The following is a 19,441-nucleotide window of genomic DNA, read 5'->3' as shown; positions in this document are numbered from 1 at the left end:
CTTCGCCACGGTTAAACTCATGGATTAGGCCACGAGCTGCTGCTTATTCAGCAATATCTCACAGATTTGTGCGAAGTGTCTGAAAAGCACTTAATATTTTTGTTCAAAGCATGGCTTAAAAGAAATTCAGTGTTTTTGTAAATTCATCTTTAAGAAAACCAATTTGATATTATATTAATAATGTTAATTAATTTATTTATTATATTTTCGTTACTACTTTAGTGACGAGTTACTTAACTATAATATGAAAAATTTGTATTGTTTCTCAAGTTTAAAAATACTACTATTTTTACAGGTTAAGGATGCCGAAGATTGTTACAATACTGCTTTACGCTTGTGCCCAAATCATGCTGATTCCCTTAATAATTTAGCGAATATCAAGCGAGAGCAAGGATATATTGAAGAAGCCACTCGCTTGTATCTGAAAGCGCTTGAAGTATTTCCAGACTTTGCCGCTGCTCACTCCAATTTGGCTTCGGTATTGCAGCAACAAGGAAAATTAAAAGAGGCTCTAATGCATTATAAAGAAGCTATTCGTATCCAGCCAACTTTTGCGGATGCTTATTCTAATATGGGTAACACACTAAAAGAGCTACAGGATATTAATGGGGCGCTACAATGTTATACACGTGCGATTCAAATAAATCCCGCATTTGCTGATGCTCATAGTAACCTTGCAAGTATACACAAAGATTCAGGCAATATTCCTGATGCTATACAGTCATATAGAACCGCCTTGAAATTAAAACCAGATTTTCCCGACGCCTATTGCAATTTAGCTCATTGTTTACAAATTGTATGTGACTGGACGGATTATGATGCTCGAATGAAGAAACTTATCAGCATTGTAGCAGATCAATTAGAAAAAAATCGTTTACCTTCTGTACATCCACATCATTCAATGTTATATCCATTGTCACACGAATTCCGCAAGGCTATAGCAACGCGACATGCAAACCTTTGCTTAGAAAAGATTCATGTCCTCCACAAACCCGCATACAAATTTTCACGGGAGTTGCCCACTGATGGTAGATTGCGCATTGGATATGTAAGCTCAGATTTCGGCAACCATCCTACCTCTCATTTAATGCAATCAATCCCAGGACTTCATGATAAATCCTGTGTTGAGATTTTCTGTTATGCTTTAAGTTCAGATGATGGGACAACGTTTAGATATAAGATCATACGCGAGGCTGAACATTTCGTAGATTTGTCTCAAATTCAGTGCAATGGTAAAGCTGCTGATCGCATTTATTCGGATGGAATTCATATATTAGTTAATATGAATGGATACACTAAAGGCGCTCGCAACGAAATATTTGCATTACGCCCCGCTCCAGTGCAAGTTATGTGGCTAGGATACCCGGGTACTAGTGGTGCAAGTTTTATGGATTATATCATTACCGATTGTGTTACCAGTCCTCCGGAACTTGCTTCACAATACAGTGAAAAGCTGGCATATATGCCTAATACATATTTCATAGGTGATCATAAGCAAATGTTTCCCCATCTCAAAGAACGTATTATAGTTTGCGATAAACAACAAACATGTGTAGTTGATAATATCGCCGTCATAAATGCAGCAGATTTATCACCGCTAGTAGAAAGTACCGACGTCAAAGAAGTGCGAGAGATAGTAAATGCCCAGAAACCTTTAGAAATTACACATAAAGTTGCAGAATTACCAAGTACTACCCAAATTGTATCTATGATTGCCTCCGGTCAAGTGCAAACATCTCTTAATGGGATTCTTGTTCAGAATGGGTTAGCTACTACCCAAACAAATAACAAAGCTGCTACTGGGGAAGAAGTACCACAAAACATTGTCATTACAACTCGCCGACAATATTTATTACCTGACGAAGCAATAGTATATTGCAATTTCAATCAGTTGTATAAGATAGACCCACAAACTTTACAATCTTGGGTATCGATTTTGAAAAATGTGCCAAATTCAGTGCTATGGCTGTTGAGATTCCCTGCAGTTGGAGAACAGAATATTAAAAAATCTGTCGAAGCATATGGTGAGTTGGAAATATACATACATACATTTATTTTATTGATGTTATGAATAAATGGCTTACGCAGCGACCGTAACTGTTATGAGGAAATGGGCAAAAAAGTTTAAAATGATTTATACAAGTATATTTTCCTCACAAAATCATCGTTATAAATCGATATTTATTTTTTGCTTACAAAACAAGAGTTATTTAACAACAGTTATTTATTACTTTTATAATAATGATAATTCACCGCATAACTTTTATTCTGTGAGCAATAACTTTCTGTTGTCAAATTACTTTTATTTTCTAAGCGAAAAATAAAAATTATAATTAAAAGATTATCTTGTGAAGAAAGAATAAAACTCAAATTTTAAAAGGTTTCTGTATCTTCATCATATATATCCGACTCTTCCTTTATAATGATTTTTTTAGTCAAAAATTATGCAATAACTCTTATTTTCTGTCCCTGGTTTTATCAGTAAATTTCAATAATATTTAAATTATGGGATTTTTAAATAAGAGTTTAGACTGCCCTTAACATTAGAAACAAATTAAATTCCAAACCAAAACAACCACACCAAAGCCGCTCAAAAATCGAGGTGATGCTACTTCTTTATATTCGTTATTCGTAGTTTGGTTCGGAGGGACAGACGGTGAATAAGGAGTTCATTTGGCCGTATTGAGGCGTTTGCATTATTAAATATTTTGCGTTTTATTTACAATTTCCGGGTACCTTTTTGTCACAATGTACACAAAGTATAACCATACACCAACCAGAAAAAGTTGACATTTCCTAATTTTGCAAAGTAATTCATTAATAAACTAATACTAATATTTTCCTTAGGCTTCGGAAACGAACCATATATTAATTTGTTAACAACTAATTTTGATCGACACAAAATAATATTCTTAGTTTATTACATTAATTCTTAATCGAATACAACTCGAGTTGAAACCGAAATGCAACTCTGCGGGTTCTTGTCCGCGCTGTAAATTGAATAGAATAGGCCACTTAATTGTGAGAAGGCGAAGAACGTTGTGACCATTCTCAAGAAAGCTCCAAGCATTTCGGGCGAGGAAGAAGGCTGGCTCCTCAGAATCTTTCGTACGCATGACGAAGAAGAAAGCTGGGCTAACGACATATAAGGTACTGAAAGTTCCGGATAGAAACGCCGTAACGAAACCGCAAAACAACGAGCTAAGAAGCCAACTGATGATTTTGTTAAGAAATTCGATTGATGCATAATGGATGGCAAGAATTACGTTTTAGCTGACTTTACTCAGCTAACTGGACACAAATTCTAGAGGAAATATTGTTGAATCAAAGCTAAGAAACAAAATGCAAAAAACTCCTTGTGTGGCAGGCAATTTGCAATTGTGTCAAGAGGAGCAGCTCATTCGTTACATCGGGTACAATCAGCAGCGAAATATATGTGAAGTAATGTTTAGAAAAGAGACTGATCCAATTTTTAAGCCAACATGAAGTGTCCCTACTTCGCTTCATGTCACTGTAGCAAAACAATCTCAGAACGGTTCCAACAAAGTGGAGAAATAGGTAGTACCTAAAAAAGCGAATCCACATAACTGTCTAGAACTAAGGCCGATGTTGAGATACTGAGCTTTAGTAAAAAGAGAGATGAAAGGGAGCAAAGACCTTCAAGACTTTAAAAGAAAGTGGTATTCAGCAACTATGAGAATATCGGAACTACCTTAAAAAGGCTGGTTGACGCGGTTCCTGAAAAATAAAACCTTTTTATTATTAAAACATAATTATTGGTTTAGGAGGATGGAGTCATGTGTAGAAGTTCACGCACGTGAGGAAAGTTCTCTGATTACCATTCGCTCGGGAGTGGCCAGAAACGATTCCATTACATATAGCTCAAGAAGATCACGACTTCCTGTTCTAGACGAAGTATCCTCTGGGTAGACAAAGAACATCCGTTTGAAGGGGAGCTAATTTGAGAAAGCGAAACAGGGCAGGGCAGGGTTGTGCGCTGGGTTTGGGACCCGCCACGTAAAAAAACGCACCCAATGGAAAATATTAATCAGCCTCGGATGAGAGACCCCCCTTTTGATGGCGACCATGGCAAACGAAATAAGGACTATGATATAATGGCATGCACCTGGAATGTCCGGTTGCTTTATTGGGAAGATGCCGCTGCCCAGCTGGTTGATGTCCTTGTGAAAATAAAGGCTGACATCACCGCCGTCCAAGAAATGCGATGTACGGGATAAGGACTGAGGCACGTAGGTCCTTGTGGCATTTACTACAGTGGCCATATAAAGGAGCGCAAATTCGGTATGTCATTCACCCCATTGGATGAACGTCTAGCCACAATCCGTATCAAAGCGAGTTCTTCAACATATCGCTGATTTGCGTTCATTCCCCGACGGAAGAAAAGGACAATGAGACCAAAAATGCCTTCTATGAGCGCTTGAAGCGCACCTGTGAGATCTGCCCCCGCCACAATGTCAAAATCGAGCTTGGCGACTTTAACGCGTGGGCAAGGAAGGTATCTTTCGCACAACAGCCAGTAAATTCAGCCTCCACGAGATAACATCCCCAAATGGCTTGAGGCTCACCGACTACGCCGGGGACCGAAATATGGTTATCTGTAATACTAGATTCCATCATATGAAAATACATCAAGCTACCTTGCTGTCTCCGGATCGAAAAGCCTCCAACCGGATCCGTCATGTTGTGATAGACGGAAGGCACGTCTAAAGTGTCTTAGACGTGCGTACGCTCCGAGGACGTAACATAAACTAGGACCACAATCTTGTTGCAGCACCCGCCTCTGTGCAGCAAAAAAGCGCACATCAACAAACACAAGAAATGTTCGACGTCGAGCAGCTGCAATCAGAATAGACAGCCCAACGATTTTTTTACTAGACTTGCACTCCTGCTCTCTGAAAGCACTCAGTCTAAGGGAGCTGTGGGACAGCATTTTAAGTTCCTTACGTACAACTGTAAACGAAACCATTGGTTTTCGAAAAAGGCAAAAGAACAGCTGGTATGACGAGGAGTGCCGTGTCACAGCGGAGAGAAAACAGACCAACGTTTCAATCCACCACAACACGTGCGGGATGGGATAGATACCGAGAGTTGAAGAGGGAAGCGGGACGCATTTGTAAACAAAAAAAAAAGAGAGCCCGAAATGCGTGAGTGTGAAGATCTTGAGAAGCTGACCGACAGTGGTAATTCTCAAAAATTCTACGAAAAGATGCGGCGACTAACAAAATCTTCTACAGTTTTTTTTAAATCAAATATAAAATTTTTAAATAAAGTATTTTAGTTTACAATTATAATCGAAATACTAATTTAAAAGATTTTATCGTTTTTGTAGCGGACAATTTTATTCGGCACAGTCCTTAGTAGCCGTTAGGCAAAAGCGAGTTTAGCAGCTTAGTTTTAGTTGAGCTAGCCTTATTTGATTTTTTTTGCATTAAATTATTTGGTCCAATTGTAGTCTGGCTTCACGACAATAGATCAGTATCATCGCCCTAAGTAGCAATAAATACATTTTCAGTATACCGGAACAGATGTAAAAATTGTGTAAAGTACAAGACTAAGCATTTTTTCCTGTGGCACTCCAGCATTCATGCATCTAATGTCAGATGTCATATATGTATCTTTACATAAAGTCACCTATTTGTTAAATAGGACTTAAAAATTAGATATATTTCAGAGGAGTGTATTATTTTTTTTTATACGAGGTTTGTTTAAAAATTATCACGAATTTATTTATTCATGAATATCTATTTCCTTACGAAATGTGTGTGCACGGTTTATTCCGCACAAATTGACTTACGACCAAAAATTGCTGAGAATCGAACATTCGAAGGTTGATTATTAACCACTGCCCGTATTCACCTGATATGGCACCGTGTGACTTCTTCCTTTTCGAAAAAATGCAAATGCCCACGAAAGGAAAGCGTTATGCAGACGTAGAGGCCATCCAAAGGGCTTGCACCGGCATACTGGCGGCCATACCGGCCAACGAGCTAAAACACCCTTTCGACATGCTTTTGAACCGTGCAAGCTGTATGGAAGCAGAAGGAGACTATTTTGAATAAAATAAATTGATTTTGCCGAAAAAACAATTTGTTCTGTTTTTTAAGTCCTGTTTACTTTGGAACGCACCTTGTATTTTTATACTCTCGCAACAATGTTGCTAAGGAGAGTATTATAGTTTTGTTCACATAACGGTTGTTTGTAAGTCCTAAAACTAAAAGAGTCAGATATAGGGTTATATATACCAAAGTGATCAGGGTGACGAGTAGAGTTAAAATCCGGATGTCTGTCTGTCCGTCCGTCCGTCCGCGCAAGCTGTAAATTGAGTAAAAATTGAGATATCATGATGAAACTTGGTACAACACGTATTTCTTGGCTTCATAAGAAGGTTAAGTTCGAAGATGGGTAAAATCGGCCCACTGCCACGCCCACAAAATGGCGGAAACCAAAAACCTATAAAGTGTCATAACTAAGCCATAAATAAAGATATTAAAGTGAAATTTGGCACAAAGGATCGCATTAGGGAGGGGCATAGTTGGAAGTAATTTTTTTGGAAAACTGGGCGTGGCCCCGCCCCCTACTAAGTTTTTTGTACATATCTCGGAAACTACTATAGCTATGTCAACCAAAGTCTACAGAGTCGTTTCCTTTAGGCATTTCCATATACAGTTCAAAAATGGAAGAAATCGGATAATAACCACGCCCACCTCCCATACAAAGGTTATGTTCAAAATCGCTAAAAGTGCGTTAACCGACTAACAAAAAACGTCAGAAACACTAAATTTTACGGAAGAAATGGCAGAAGGAAGCTGCACCCAGGCTTTTTGTTTTAATTGAAAATGGGCGTGGCGTCGCCCACTTATGGACCAAAAACCATACCTCAGGAACTACTATACCGATTTCAATGAAATTCGGTATATAATATTTTCTTAACACCCTGATGACATGTACGAAATATAGGTGTAATCGGTTCACAACCACGCCTTCTTCCAATATAACGCTATTTTGAATTCCATCTGATGCCTTCTCTGTATAATATATAGTACATTAGGAACCAATGATTATAGCGGAATAAAACTTTACAAAATTACGGTATTTGAAAAATATGTAAATGACGTATAATGAAATCTCGATTATCACTTTATCATGCGAGAGTATAAAATGTTCGGTGACACCCGAACTTAGCCCTTCCTTACTTGTTTTCAAATAATATTTACCTTAATAATATTTGTTGTGAAATATTGTTGTAAAAACTTACAATGTTCATGAATATATTAATATTGTATGATTAAACAATATACAATTTAAATAATTCTGCATTAAATATTATAAATTCCTATACGCTAGGCTAGACATATCAAAGAGTTATTTCATGCAGATTCAGCAGTAAAGTATTGATAACATCGGCTGCTAAAATTTCATACGTTTACATGTAAATCAGGGTCTACATCAGGGCCGCTGAAATTTTGAAAAATTATCACAAATACAAGGCGGAATTGTTACATCTTACATCTAAACGTTCTATTTATTAAAATAATCTGTAAGGATATTTGTATGAATAAGATATTATTGACGAAAATAATGATGAAAGTAATGCCATTTATTTAAACTGATTCTCCAATTATCCTAGGCCCACTAATAATTTACATTGACAAAGTGAAATAATTGTTAGTACTTATTATGAGCCCTAGTACTGATTTAGATAAAATAAAAATGTATTTAAGAAATACTTAAAAAAGATGGAGTACAAATTAGTATTACCCATATTTTTATTGATGTAAAAAAAGTTAAAAAAGTATTCATATATTTTTTCTATTTGCTAGGGTTGTCTGGTGATCGCGTAATTTTTTCGAACGTAGCAGCGAAAGAGGAACATGTCCGCCGCGGCCAATTAGCAGATATCTGTCTTGATACACCGCTTTGTAATGGGCATACTACTTCTATGGACGTTTTGTGGACGGGAACGCCTGTGGTGACTTTACCAGGAGAGACATTAGCTTCAAGGTATATGTTTTATGGTGGTCGGTAAATTAAAGGCATGCTTGCTGTTCTAGATTTTTTAGAATATGTTGGCACATATGCCTGTATAAAAGATTTATTCTACGCATGTATTTGTGTTCATAGCAGATAACGGCCAACGTTAATAGAAAACAAGAATATTGCAATATGTTGCTACAAATTATAATAGTTCTAATCGAAAACCTTTAAAAGGCTCCACAATAAAGTGCAAGACCATTATTTAGTACAACGAACTGCATTAAGAATCGGCATCGACTGGTCGATAATTTTTTAAAAAGGGTGCGCGTCCTTGCCCTCTAATAACTTTATTGTAAATACTATACACTTATACTATGTTCGGACCGACAACGAAAACATGTTTTCGTCGGAAAAACTGGTTTTCGCACGAAAACATGTGTTTTCGTCCATGTAAAATCTGTCAAACGAAAACACAGTTTTCGCTAAAAACTACTTGAAAACACTCATTATAATCGGTGCCTGCTCTAGTTTAATCGATGTTTTTGGAAGACATATTTTGCCGACTCTAAATTGTCACTTGATATTTGTTTACATTCCATATACAAATCATACACAACAACAAACACACGCAGAAAATTATTTGCAATGGCTGTAAAATATGCCAGACCAAAACCCATGTTTATTTTCGTGCCGTCATATATCACTAGATTCTGCAATGGGTGTTCTCTTGGCCTTGCATATTTCGGTATAGGATTTTTGCATTTTGTGTCATCGTGCAATCTTGCAAGAACAAGAGAATGCCGCTATTGATAGTTGTCAGTGAAAACTCATCGAAAACACACATTGTCGGTCCGAACGACTTAGATGCAGCAAACCGGTGCATACAGACGTAATTCAGTAGCATAAAAATTCGATAAAAATGTCATCGCAGTGTTTATTTAAGCCTTATATTATATTTCCGCCCTAAATTAAATTATTGTACTCCAAATTATCGATAATTATCGGTAACACGTCTCGGTTGTTGAGCAATTGGTATAACTCCGATTTTTTTTGATGTTCCGTTAAGTAGATTTTTTAGTTTTCAGAATTATATTCCTTATAAGTGATAATGCATGCAAAGGGGGAAAAATTGACATTGGATAGAGAAAAATCATTATAAAGAAGGAAAAACTTTCTGAGAAATAAGAGCGACTGTTGGCTTAACACATTCCTCAGTATAACGAGTAATTTAAAACTTAAAGAAAAATGGGGTCTACGTTTCCCGGCCGACCACCTTTACACACATGTCGCGATGTTTTGCAGTAAGTACAATGAAATCTTAAGCTGACAACTAGAAAATTTTCGGAAAATATTAAGCAACTGTTTTCTGTCTGTTAGCACTGCTGTGCTGTTCAATGAAGTTTAAAATAATCGAATTTCCTCAGCCGTATTGCACGAAGAAAACCTTTGATATCATTGGTTAATCGACAGAAGTGACTTACCTATGCAAAGGAATATGTAAATAATTCCATTGAATTCTGGAAAAAGTACTTTTTACGAACAAAAGTAAGTTCTGTATTTTGAAGGAAAAAACAAGCAGCTTGTGTGGAGAAAACTTGACACAGCCACCATATTAAAAATGTGTAAGCAAATATTAAAAATTTGAAAGCAACTGTAAAACATGGTGCAGGTGGAGCTATGGTTTGGGATTGTACACATTTAGTCGAAAACTAATTTTTCGGAACCTACACGACTTATTTTAACCAAATTCAGCAAAAGAAACACGCCTACTTCTCATACTACTGTGTTCAACTTTAAAGGTGAATTTTTAATTTATGCTTCGCGTGTTTTTCGAATCGTTAAATTTTTTTTCTGTAAGTTGGTAGTACTGTTAGTGACATCTATGCTAAATTTCAATTCAAAATATTCATTAGTATTTGAGATACACATCGTTTTGTGAGGCTCTAAAAGTGAATTCTTCGTTTTTTATAATGTCTGAATTTTTTGTACAAAGAAGTGGGACTAATTCACCATCTCATACTACATTGGTTATTCGTGTTCATTTCGCAACATTTTCAACTAATAACGAGCCGCAAGCACCGCATTCGTCTGATTTACATGCGTGTAACTTCTGCCTATTCAGAAAATTCACACGACCACTCCAAGGACACAGTTAATACTAAATTGAGGATATCAAAAGTGTAGGTTGTGAATCGAAGACGGCTCTGATGGTCATTACGACGGAGATTTTTTCAAGTGCTATGATGACTGAAAAATTCGTTGGCATAAGTGTATTGCAGCTGGAAGAGAGTACTTTGAAGGAGATGAAATGGACAAAATTGTATTCAAACCCCCAGATACCGAATATGTGAACCCCTGTCCTATTGCAGACTTCTATTGGAAAAATAACTAAAATCTGCTTAAATAATTTGGGAGCAATTGTTTTCCTGGTAATAGTATGTATGCTGTATGTCAAAAATAAATTGAGTCGGATCAACAATTACCTTAGCCTTCATATACCAAATAGATCCGGTTGACTTTATAACGCATATGTCGCCCAGTATATGATATATTTATAAAATTAAGTGAGCTTGTTTTTCTAATAACGGTGAAAACGTGCTCTATCCTCAATATAACTTAAATCAGGCTTTACGAAGATCTAGTTGACATTACTCCTTATATATTGGTCAAATAGCATCTTTAATTACTTTTAATTTAATAATATGTAGATATCTTATCCGAAATTATGTGAAATTGATTCCCGAGTTAGCCAAACTCCCGTATAATATATATACTATATAATGACTTTCTTTATTCAAACAAACCTTATGCCGAATATGTCCGTCAGTGAGTTACATATTTATAAAATTGCTGGAAAATATGTTCTCGGGTATACCAAAGTAATTTCAAAAGCTTGTGCAATAGGCTCCGGCCTGCTCTCAATATATCTTAGGTAGTGTTATCCGAGTTCCCACCTGCCTTTTAACCGTGTAGGTTGGTCAACATGTGTGATATTTTAATGAAATTAAGTGGAGAAACTTTCTTATGGTGGTTTAGCGCTTAATAAGAATGGAATTGGTTTAGCGTTTAATATGAATGAAATTGATTTAGACCTTAGACTAAGCTTCATATCCCTAATGTAATAAATCCAAATCCTTTGGTAGACGTTTTGTACATCTTCTCAATATATTAAATTAAGCCACTTTGATTGAGTTTAGGTCAGATATATCTTATTTGAGGATGATTCTAATATAATGAAATATTATGAGACTAATTTAGTCTAAGAACTATAAGACACATAAGGATAGACTTCAACACAAATATGTATGTATGTGAACCCCACCCAATTTGAATTGGATGTTTTTTTCTAATTCTTCTTCTTCTTCTTAATTTGCGGAGACGCCGCTTACGCGATTATAGCCGAGATAACAACAGCGCGCCAGTCGTTTCTTCTTTTCGCTACGTGGCGCCAATTGGATATTCCAAGCGAATCCAGGTCCTTATCCACCTGGTCCTTCCAACGGAGTGGAGGTCTTCCTCTTCTTCTGCTTCCCCTGGCGGGTACTGCGTCGAATACTTTCTCAGCTGGAGTGTTTTCGTCCATTCTGACAACATAACCTAGCCAGCGTAGCCGCTGTTTTTTGATTCTCCGAACTATGTAAATGTCGTCGTATATCTCGTACTGCTCATTGTTAATAAATCTTTCGCAGAACCTTTCTATCGAAAACTCGCAACGTCGACTCATCAGTTTTTGACATCGTCCAAGCCTCTGCACCATATAGCATTATAGAGTTTGGTTTTTGTTTGTCGAGAGAGAACTTTGCTTCTCAATTGCCTACTCAGTCCGAAGTAACACCTGTTGGCAAGAGTTATCCTGCGTTGGATTTCCAGGCTGACATTGTTGGAGGTGTTAATACTGGTTCCTAAATACGAAATTATCTACAACTTCAAAGTTATGACTGTCAACAGTGACGTGAGAGCCAAGTCGTGAGTGCGACGACTGTTTGTTTGATGACAGGAGATATTTCGTTTTGCCCTCGTTCACTGCCAGACCCATTTCTTTTGCTTCCTTGTCCAGTCTGGAGAAAGCAGAACTATCGGCGCGGGTGTTGAGGTCGATGATATCAATATCAGCGGCATACGCCAGCAGCTGTACACTCTTATAAAAGATGGTATCTTCTCTATTTAGTTCTGCAGCTCAAACTATTTTCTCCAGAAGGAGGTTGAAGGAATCGCACGATAGGGAATCACCTTGTCTGAAACCTCGTTTGGTATCGAACGTGTTGCTCAGCGTCAGTTTACACAGCCGTATTAGTTTTGCGGGGATACCAAATTCAGACATCGCGGCATAAATGCAGCTCCTTTTCTGTCGAAAAGCAGCTTTGAAATCGACGAAGAGGTGGTGTGTGTCGATTCTCCTTTCACGGGTCTTTTCCAAGATTTGGCGCATGGTGAATATCTGGTCGGTTGTTGATTTTCCAGGTCTAAAGCCACACTGATAAGGTCCAATCAGTTTGTTGACGGTGGGCTTTAATCTTTCACACAATACGCTCGATAGAACCTTATATGCGATGTTGAGGAGGCTAATCCCACGGTAGTTGGCGCAGATTGTGGGGTCTCCTTTTTTATGGATAGGGCATAGCACACTTAAATTCCAATCGTTGGGCATGCTTTCGTCCGACCATATTTTACGAAGAAGCTGATGCATGCACCTTATCAGTTCTTCGCCGCCGTGTTTGAATAGCTCGGCCGGCAATCCGTCGGCCCCTGCCGCTTTGTTGTTCTTCAGGCGGGCAATTGCTATTCGAACTTCTTCATGGTCGGGTAATGGAACGTCTGCTCTATCGTCATCGATTGGGGAATCGGGTTCGCCTTCTCCTGGTGTTGTGCATTCACTGCCATTCAGCAGGTTGGAGAAGTGTTCCCTCCATAATCTAAGTATGCTCTGGGCATCGGTGACTAGATCGCCTTTGGGGGCTCTACAAGAGTATGCTCCGGTCTTGAAACCTTCTGTAAGCCACCGCATTTTTTCGTAGAATTTTCGAGCATTACCCCTGTCGGCCAGCTTATCAAGCTGTTCACACTCACGCATTTCGGCCTCTTTCTTTTTCTGTCTGCAAATGCGTCTCGCTTCCCTCTTCAACTCTCGGTATCCATCCCATCCTGCACGTGTTGTGGTCGATCGCATCGTTGCGAAGTAGGCAGCCTGTTTCATCTCCGCTGCTATACGGCACTTCCGAAAAGCAATGGTTTCGGTTGCAGCTGTACGTTAGGAGTTTAAACTGCCGTCCCACAGTTCCCTTAATCCGAGTTGTTGACGAGTGCTCTCAGAGAGCAGGAATGCAAGGCGAGTAGAAAATTGTTTGGCTGTCTGCTTCCTTCTGTTTGTTGGCGTGCGTTTTTTGCTGCACAGAGGCGGCTACGTATCTTTCCTGCAACAAGATAGTGGTCCGAGTCGATGTTAGGACCTCGGAGCGCACGCACATCTAAAACACTGGAGACGTGTCTTCCGTCTATCACAACATGATCGATCTGGTTGGTAGTTTTTCGATCCGGAGACAGCCAGGTAGCTTGATGAATCTTCCTATGCTGGAATCTAGTACAGCAGATAACCATATTTCGGGCCCCGGCGAAGTCGATCAGCCTCAACCCATTTGGGTATGTTTCATCGTGGAGGCTGAATTTACCGACCGTAGTGCCAAAGATACCTTCTTTGCCCACCCTGGCGTTAAAATCGCCAAGCACGATTTCGAATTCATATACTTTAAAATGATTAGAGCAGATTCTGGAAGTTTTGCTAAACTCTTCATCGCAAGAGATATAGCAGATCTGCTTTAAGTCCTCATTTTTTAAAAATCTCAAACGTATATAACCTACATATATGTACTTGTATACACTAAGACGGGTCAATTTGTGTTCATTAAATTCGCGTTTGTGGGAAATGTTTTACGGTTCATCAGGAACAACTTTACCTATGTAAGTCTAAAATCGGTTTCGAGCCAGCGGTTTTTAAGTCATGTTTAATTTTTCGAGATTATAAAAATTTCTTCGTTCGTTTTTGGGATATATGAAAGAAATTTAATACATGGGTAAAGCTTGTGATTCTTTGGATCATTTGTTGGATTGGAGAAAATCGCACTACTGTGCCCAAAAAATGAGGTGACATTTGAATTTAAACTGCGCGCGTCGAAGGATTTGGATTGTTTTTTTTAGGTTGGTAGTACTGTCAGTCATATTTATGTCGAATTTCATGTCAAAATATTCATTAGTGTTTGAGTTTTGTCGTGAGTTTTGTGAGCTGCAAATTTTAATTTGAAATATAATCTATAGTCACTACCACTTCTTTTGATCGGTTTCAATTCTGATTCCGACAACTATCAGATTCCACAACACCCCTGAATATGAGTTATCACTTTTACAGAAAACCGAATTCAAGGTCTTTTATTCGATTCCAACGATCATGAAACTTTCTGAGACACAAATTCGAAAACATCAAATGACAATGCCAATTATAAAATGTATACAAATATTGTTTCTTATCTGCTAACTATTACACTAGTTTACAGTACATTTGTTGCCGAAGAAATTTTAGCTGTTGCTGACTACATATAATATGCTATTTCCAAAAATATAATTTAAATATTTTTATCAGCTCTAGTTTCAGAGGTTCTGCTATGTGGGTATTACACAGAAAAAAACATGTATTTATTAAGAAAAATTGTATTAAGGAAAATAATTAATCATTAAGTTCTAAAAAACTTCGTTTTAAAGCTCTTCTCCGATGTGCAGACTTTGGAAAATGACGTATTAGAGACCAAAAATAATCAGGTATCATATTTGTATCCCAGAAACCCTGATAGCGCTCTTCTCCTCAATTTTCCGGAAACCTCTCTAGGTGACTATGGAGGAAGTGGAGTTTTATACTCATATTGCATCCCATATTTTTTAATTATAGCAGAAGGTCTTCTACAAGTTCAATATAATTTTCAGATTTTTTATTTCAGAGAAAATTCTGCATCACAGATACGAAGGCTTCAGTTCTGACTCAGCCATAGAATTTCTAAATTGAGTATCTTTCGTAAGTTGTCTGATTTAGGGCCATTAAAAATCCCGGCTTTAATCATTTCATCAGTAGTGAGCTGAAGGAAATTTTTGGCAAATGTAAGAAAAGCAGTTCCCATCTTTATCTAGTGATTTTAAAACTGTTTCATGATGCCCAGTTTAATTATATGCAAATGGTGGAAGGATAATTTTGTTACGAGCTACTAATTAATTGTGGACTATATTGTCCAATGCTTTCCAGGCTCTATTTTATCTCTCAAAGGGCCAGTTTTTTCTCACCCAATGCTCTTGTTTAGCTTCTACTGTCCCAAAGACATGTAAAACAGGGAAACTTGGTAGCAAAACTTTTAGTTGACTGAGATAGAGCATGTTGACCTACCATTTTAAATCGACAACAAATTTGCCACTATGGTCATTCGTATTTTATTCTTTGTTCAAGACTACAAATTACAAAATTCCTCCTTTAACTTTGTATCAGTGGGCAATAGGTACCCCAGCGTATTTATTTCCATTATGTAATAGAATACCCATTTAATGCTACGTTTTGAGCTGTCAATGAATAAACGCCAGTCGTTTGTGTTCGTATCGCTTCAAGCCCATTTTTTATCAACAAGCTTTGATGATATCTGAGTCAAAGGTAATGCCGTTTTCTTCGGAAAAATAACGCCGTAATTTCTGCATCTCTTCTCAATGATAAAAACTTATTTTGAGTATCCGAGGATAGCACTTTTTCTTTTTAGTCCTTGATGCTAACAATTCTGAAGCTTGTTTAGAAAGATTTAAATTTCCTTCAAGATCATTCAACTACTTTTGGGAAAAGCGTTTTCCGCTCATTAGACATACCTTCAAAATTAGCATCAGCTTCTGATGAGCTTGGTCTTTCAATGTCTTGCTCTAATGGTTCAGATATATTTTAGGCTCTGAAGAGTTAGGTGAACGCTACTGGACGTTGAATATATTTTTCCACAACCCGTACACTCGCCGCCATTTAGCTCGATTTTAATGTTTAACCCGTTTATGTTCCTCACACTACAAAAATAACAGCTTTACAGATGACTTTGTGGTTCTCGCCAAACAGGTCAGGTGTTTTATTTTGTTTAAAGGCACTTCATTTACCACTTCTTCCATAATCATAAAATATTCCTACTACAAAGATTTACAAACATAATTCCAGAGCCCAAAATTTCTTATCAGTTTATCCAAGAGCATCCCAAAATACTTTAATAGGTATTTTCAACAAAGTCTGAAATAACTTTTTATAATAATTTTAAACACATATTCTCCGCATATGTAGCAAAATGATCTGGTTTATTTTTAAACAACGCCTTCTTGAACTACTCATGACGCAAAAGTACAAATTGAGAATTTGAAATATAATCTAGTAAAATACGCTTGTTTTCGATTAATATATATGCTTAAATGATAAAAATCAAACACCTCTGAAAGTAATCTCTTCTTTGCTCAAAAATTTTGAGGGTAGATTTGACAAAACAAGTAATAAGTGAGACACAATATCAAAACATCAAAACTCAGCGGCAATAAAATGACAAAAATATTGTTCAATACTGTAAACTAGTGTTACTAGCCAGCAAAGTTCTGGTAGGAAAACCGTTTCTGAACCTATAAAAACAGCAGAAACTAGCAAAAGAGTGCATATGTTGTGTTTAAAAATTGAGAAACTTGCAAGTTTCCGTTAGTGCAATTAACAGCATATTATATTATATATTTCAATCATTTGCTTTGATTTTGTTTATTTTCATTGTTTAATTTTCGAGTGTTGAAATGAAATGATTGTAAAAAATAACATTTCCATATTTTCTTGCTAGTTTCAGCTAGTTTTTCGTTTCTTTTTCGTTATTTGCTCTTTGTGAGAGTAACTTGCAATCTTCAGTTATGTGCTGAGCACATAGAGAGCGACACGACATGAGTGCACGACAGTGAACTGTAAATGGTGTCGTGAAGCCTGCTACATGAATATTTGTAAGACGGCAGCGACATATCAAACACAAACACAACACGAAACAACAGAGCTGTCCATTTTGTATGTACACAATTTCGTTGTTGCCATACTAATACCTTTCATTTCAATGAAATTTTAATACATATTTTGTTCAACGTGAAATTTTGTATGCAAAAAATAAGTATTTATTTGTTTTAAAATATCAATTGTTATTACAAATGATATAATAGAGCTATTTTATGCTTCTTTTTGTAAAATAACGTCAGCTTTGTTAGAGCTTTGAATAATTTTACATATTAGTGACATCACTCCCCTCTACTGTCGTTAGCAAAATTAGAAATAATTTTAATTTAGCGAGAGCGACAACCGAGAGCCTGCTGTCGTGTAGTCGTGCAGCTGTCCATAACAATATGTGTATTTTAATACTTGAGCGATATGTTTCAAAGTCTCAAGTAATCCACTTCTTCGTTAGCGTTTGGGTACTTATGAGTCATTTGCGATTTTTCTATTTTATACAAGTATATACGTATGTTCATATATGTGTATATTCCTAAAGAAGCAAGAAGTTATACATACGAAAACATAAATACATGCCTATACACTTTTGTATGAGAAATTAATTTGAAGATTTTGTTTATTATAAGAAGCGTACTATTTTATAATATTATTTTATTTACAGAGTTGCTGCATCGCAATTGGCTACATTGGGATGTCCGGAACTTATAGCACACACAAGACAAGAATACGAAGACATTGCGATTCGTTTGGGTACTGAAAGGGAGTATCTGAAAGGGATGCGAGCAAAAGTGTGGAAAGCACGAGTGGAAAGTCCATTGTTTGATTGCGCCCAATATGCTAGGGCTTAGAAATGGTTTTAAACTAATGTGGGATCGGTTTGCAGCCAATGAACTCCCAGACCATATTTCTGCTGTTTGTTTCGGACAAGTAGAATTTTTCTATACACTTATTTTAAATATTTATTATTTTACTTATATGAAATTAGAAACTGAATGTTGTTTATAGAGCGGCTTAAGGTTATTAAATAGAGTCACTTGTATATTTTGAATTTTTTGTTAATATTCTAATACTATCCACGCATTTTCATTACCGAGCCCAATATTCAGAATAATGTAGATTTGTTAATCTTACGGTTATTAGATATAGCACTAAAAAATCATACAAATATTACGGCTGTAATTTCGGCTATAATTACGAAAAATTAAAACATACAATTATTATAATTATCCGTTTTGAAGTTCGGATCTTTCGGTAATCCTTCTAGGTGCGTATCTGTATCCTTTTATTTTAATTATCGGAGGCGCTATTGAACTCATTTATTATTGAGTCTGTATTCGTGCGGATTGGAGGAGCATGGCGTAACTTGATCATTAATTGTTTAAGAAACCACTCCCGAAAGACATCGAATTTTGGTGGAAGTATACATATAGTGAACGCGCTCTAACTGTGCGAACTTATCAAAAGTTGTGATTTTGGCTTGGAAAACGAAGAACCCAATTAAAAGTTTTGAATGTGAGGAACTGGAAGTACTCCATAAAGATTGTTGAAGAATTTTTGGAAGTCACTCAAGCAGACATTTCAAAACGTTTAACCGCAAGTAGAATCAACGACAATTCCGAAGGACACGAAATTCGCGACCGGCCTAATGTTGCAAAGCCGGTTAAAAACTATTTCGAAAATAGTGGCTGGGGATTTTTAGCATCACTCGCTTCATTGTACACATCTTGCCCCTTCTTACCACAATTTGTTTCGATCAATGCAACGGGTATCAAAAACAAGGCTTAGTTCGTTCTTGGCCGCCAAAACGGCCCAGTTCTTACAGATGAAAGTTAAGTTTCGACATTTTTCGTCGTGCATCCCAATGTCAGAATTTTACCCAACTTAAGGGCTAAACAAATTTTAACAACTTAAACAGATATACATACATACATAGAATTATAATAATACATAAAATATAGGGCGCAAGTAAGTTCCCGCTGTTTGTCAACAGATGGCTCCAGCATATAGGGGTGATCGAGTCTTATATATCCAAAACTTAACATAGACATTTGTAAAATAGACTGCGATTCTAGATGCTTTCAGTCATAGAAAGCGTATGTGCCGTCCTACTTGAAACAACGTGAAGGGTTTCGTCGCTTCAAAGATGGTGAATTGTAGACGTTGTTCGAGGATCCGTGTCAAACGCAAAAAGAACAAGCATTGGGAGTCACCCGCCAAGCCATTTCAAAGATGAAAAGTTTTACCGTAATGGTATTTGAGCTTGCCAGAAAGATGGAAAAAGTTGTGACCAGCGATGAGCAATATTTCGAATAATTTTCTATTTATTAATTATTATTTATTAACAGTTATTCAAACTGTGAATCATTTTGGCCTTGTGAAATTCATTTTTGTGTTCAATAACGCGAAAAAGTAATTTTTCTTATAAAA

General features: G+C 36.9%; 1 protein-coding gene across 1 annotated transcript; it reads left to right on the top strand.

Annotated features, from left to right (window-relative positions):
* The first annotated feature begins 728 nt into the window (after nucleotides 1-728).
* Nucleotides 729-17,879, top strand: LOC120780042 (UDP-N-acetylglucosamine--peptide N-acetylglucosaminyltransferase 110 kDa subunit-like). The gene is made up of 3 exons (XM_040112315.1): nucleotides 729-2,024; nucleotides 7,842-8,022; nucleotides 17,676-17,879. Exons 1-3 carry the CDS (start codon nucleotides 827-829, stop codon nucleotides 17,860-17,862), a joined length of 1,566 nt encoding a protein of 521 aa, XP_039968249.1. The 5' UTR covers nucleotides 729-826; the 3' UTR covers nucleotides 17,863-17,879.
* The last annotated feature ends 1,562 nt before the right edge of the window (nucleotides 17,880-19,441 follow it).

Source organism: Bactrocera tryoni, unplaced genomic scaffold (genome assembly GCF_016617805.1).
Source record: "Bactrocera tryoni isolate S06 unplaced genomic scaffold, CSIRO_BtryS06_freeze2 scaffold_121, whole genome shotgun sequence".
Lineage (NCBI taxonomy): Eukaryota > Metazoa > Arthropoda > Insecta > Diptera > Tephritidae > Bactrocera > Bactrocera tryoni.
This window is presented reverse-complemented; position numbering and strand designations above follow the sequence as displayed.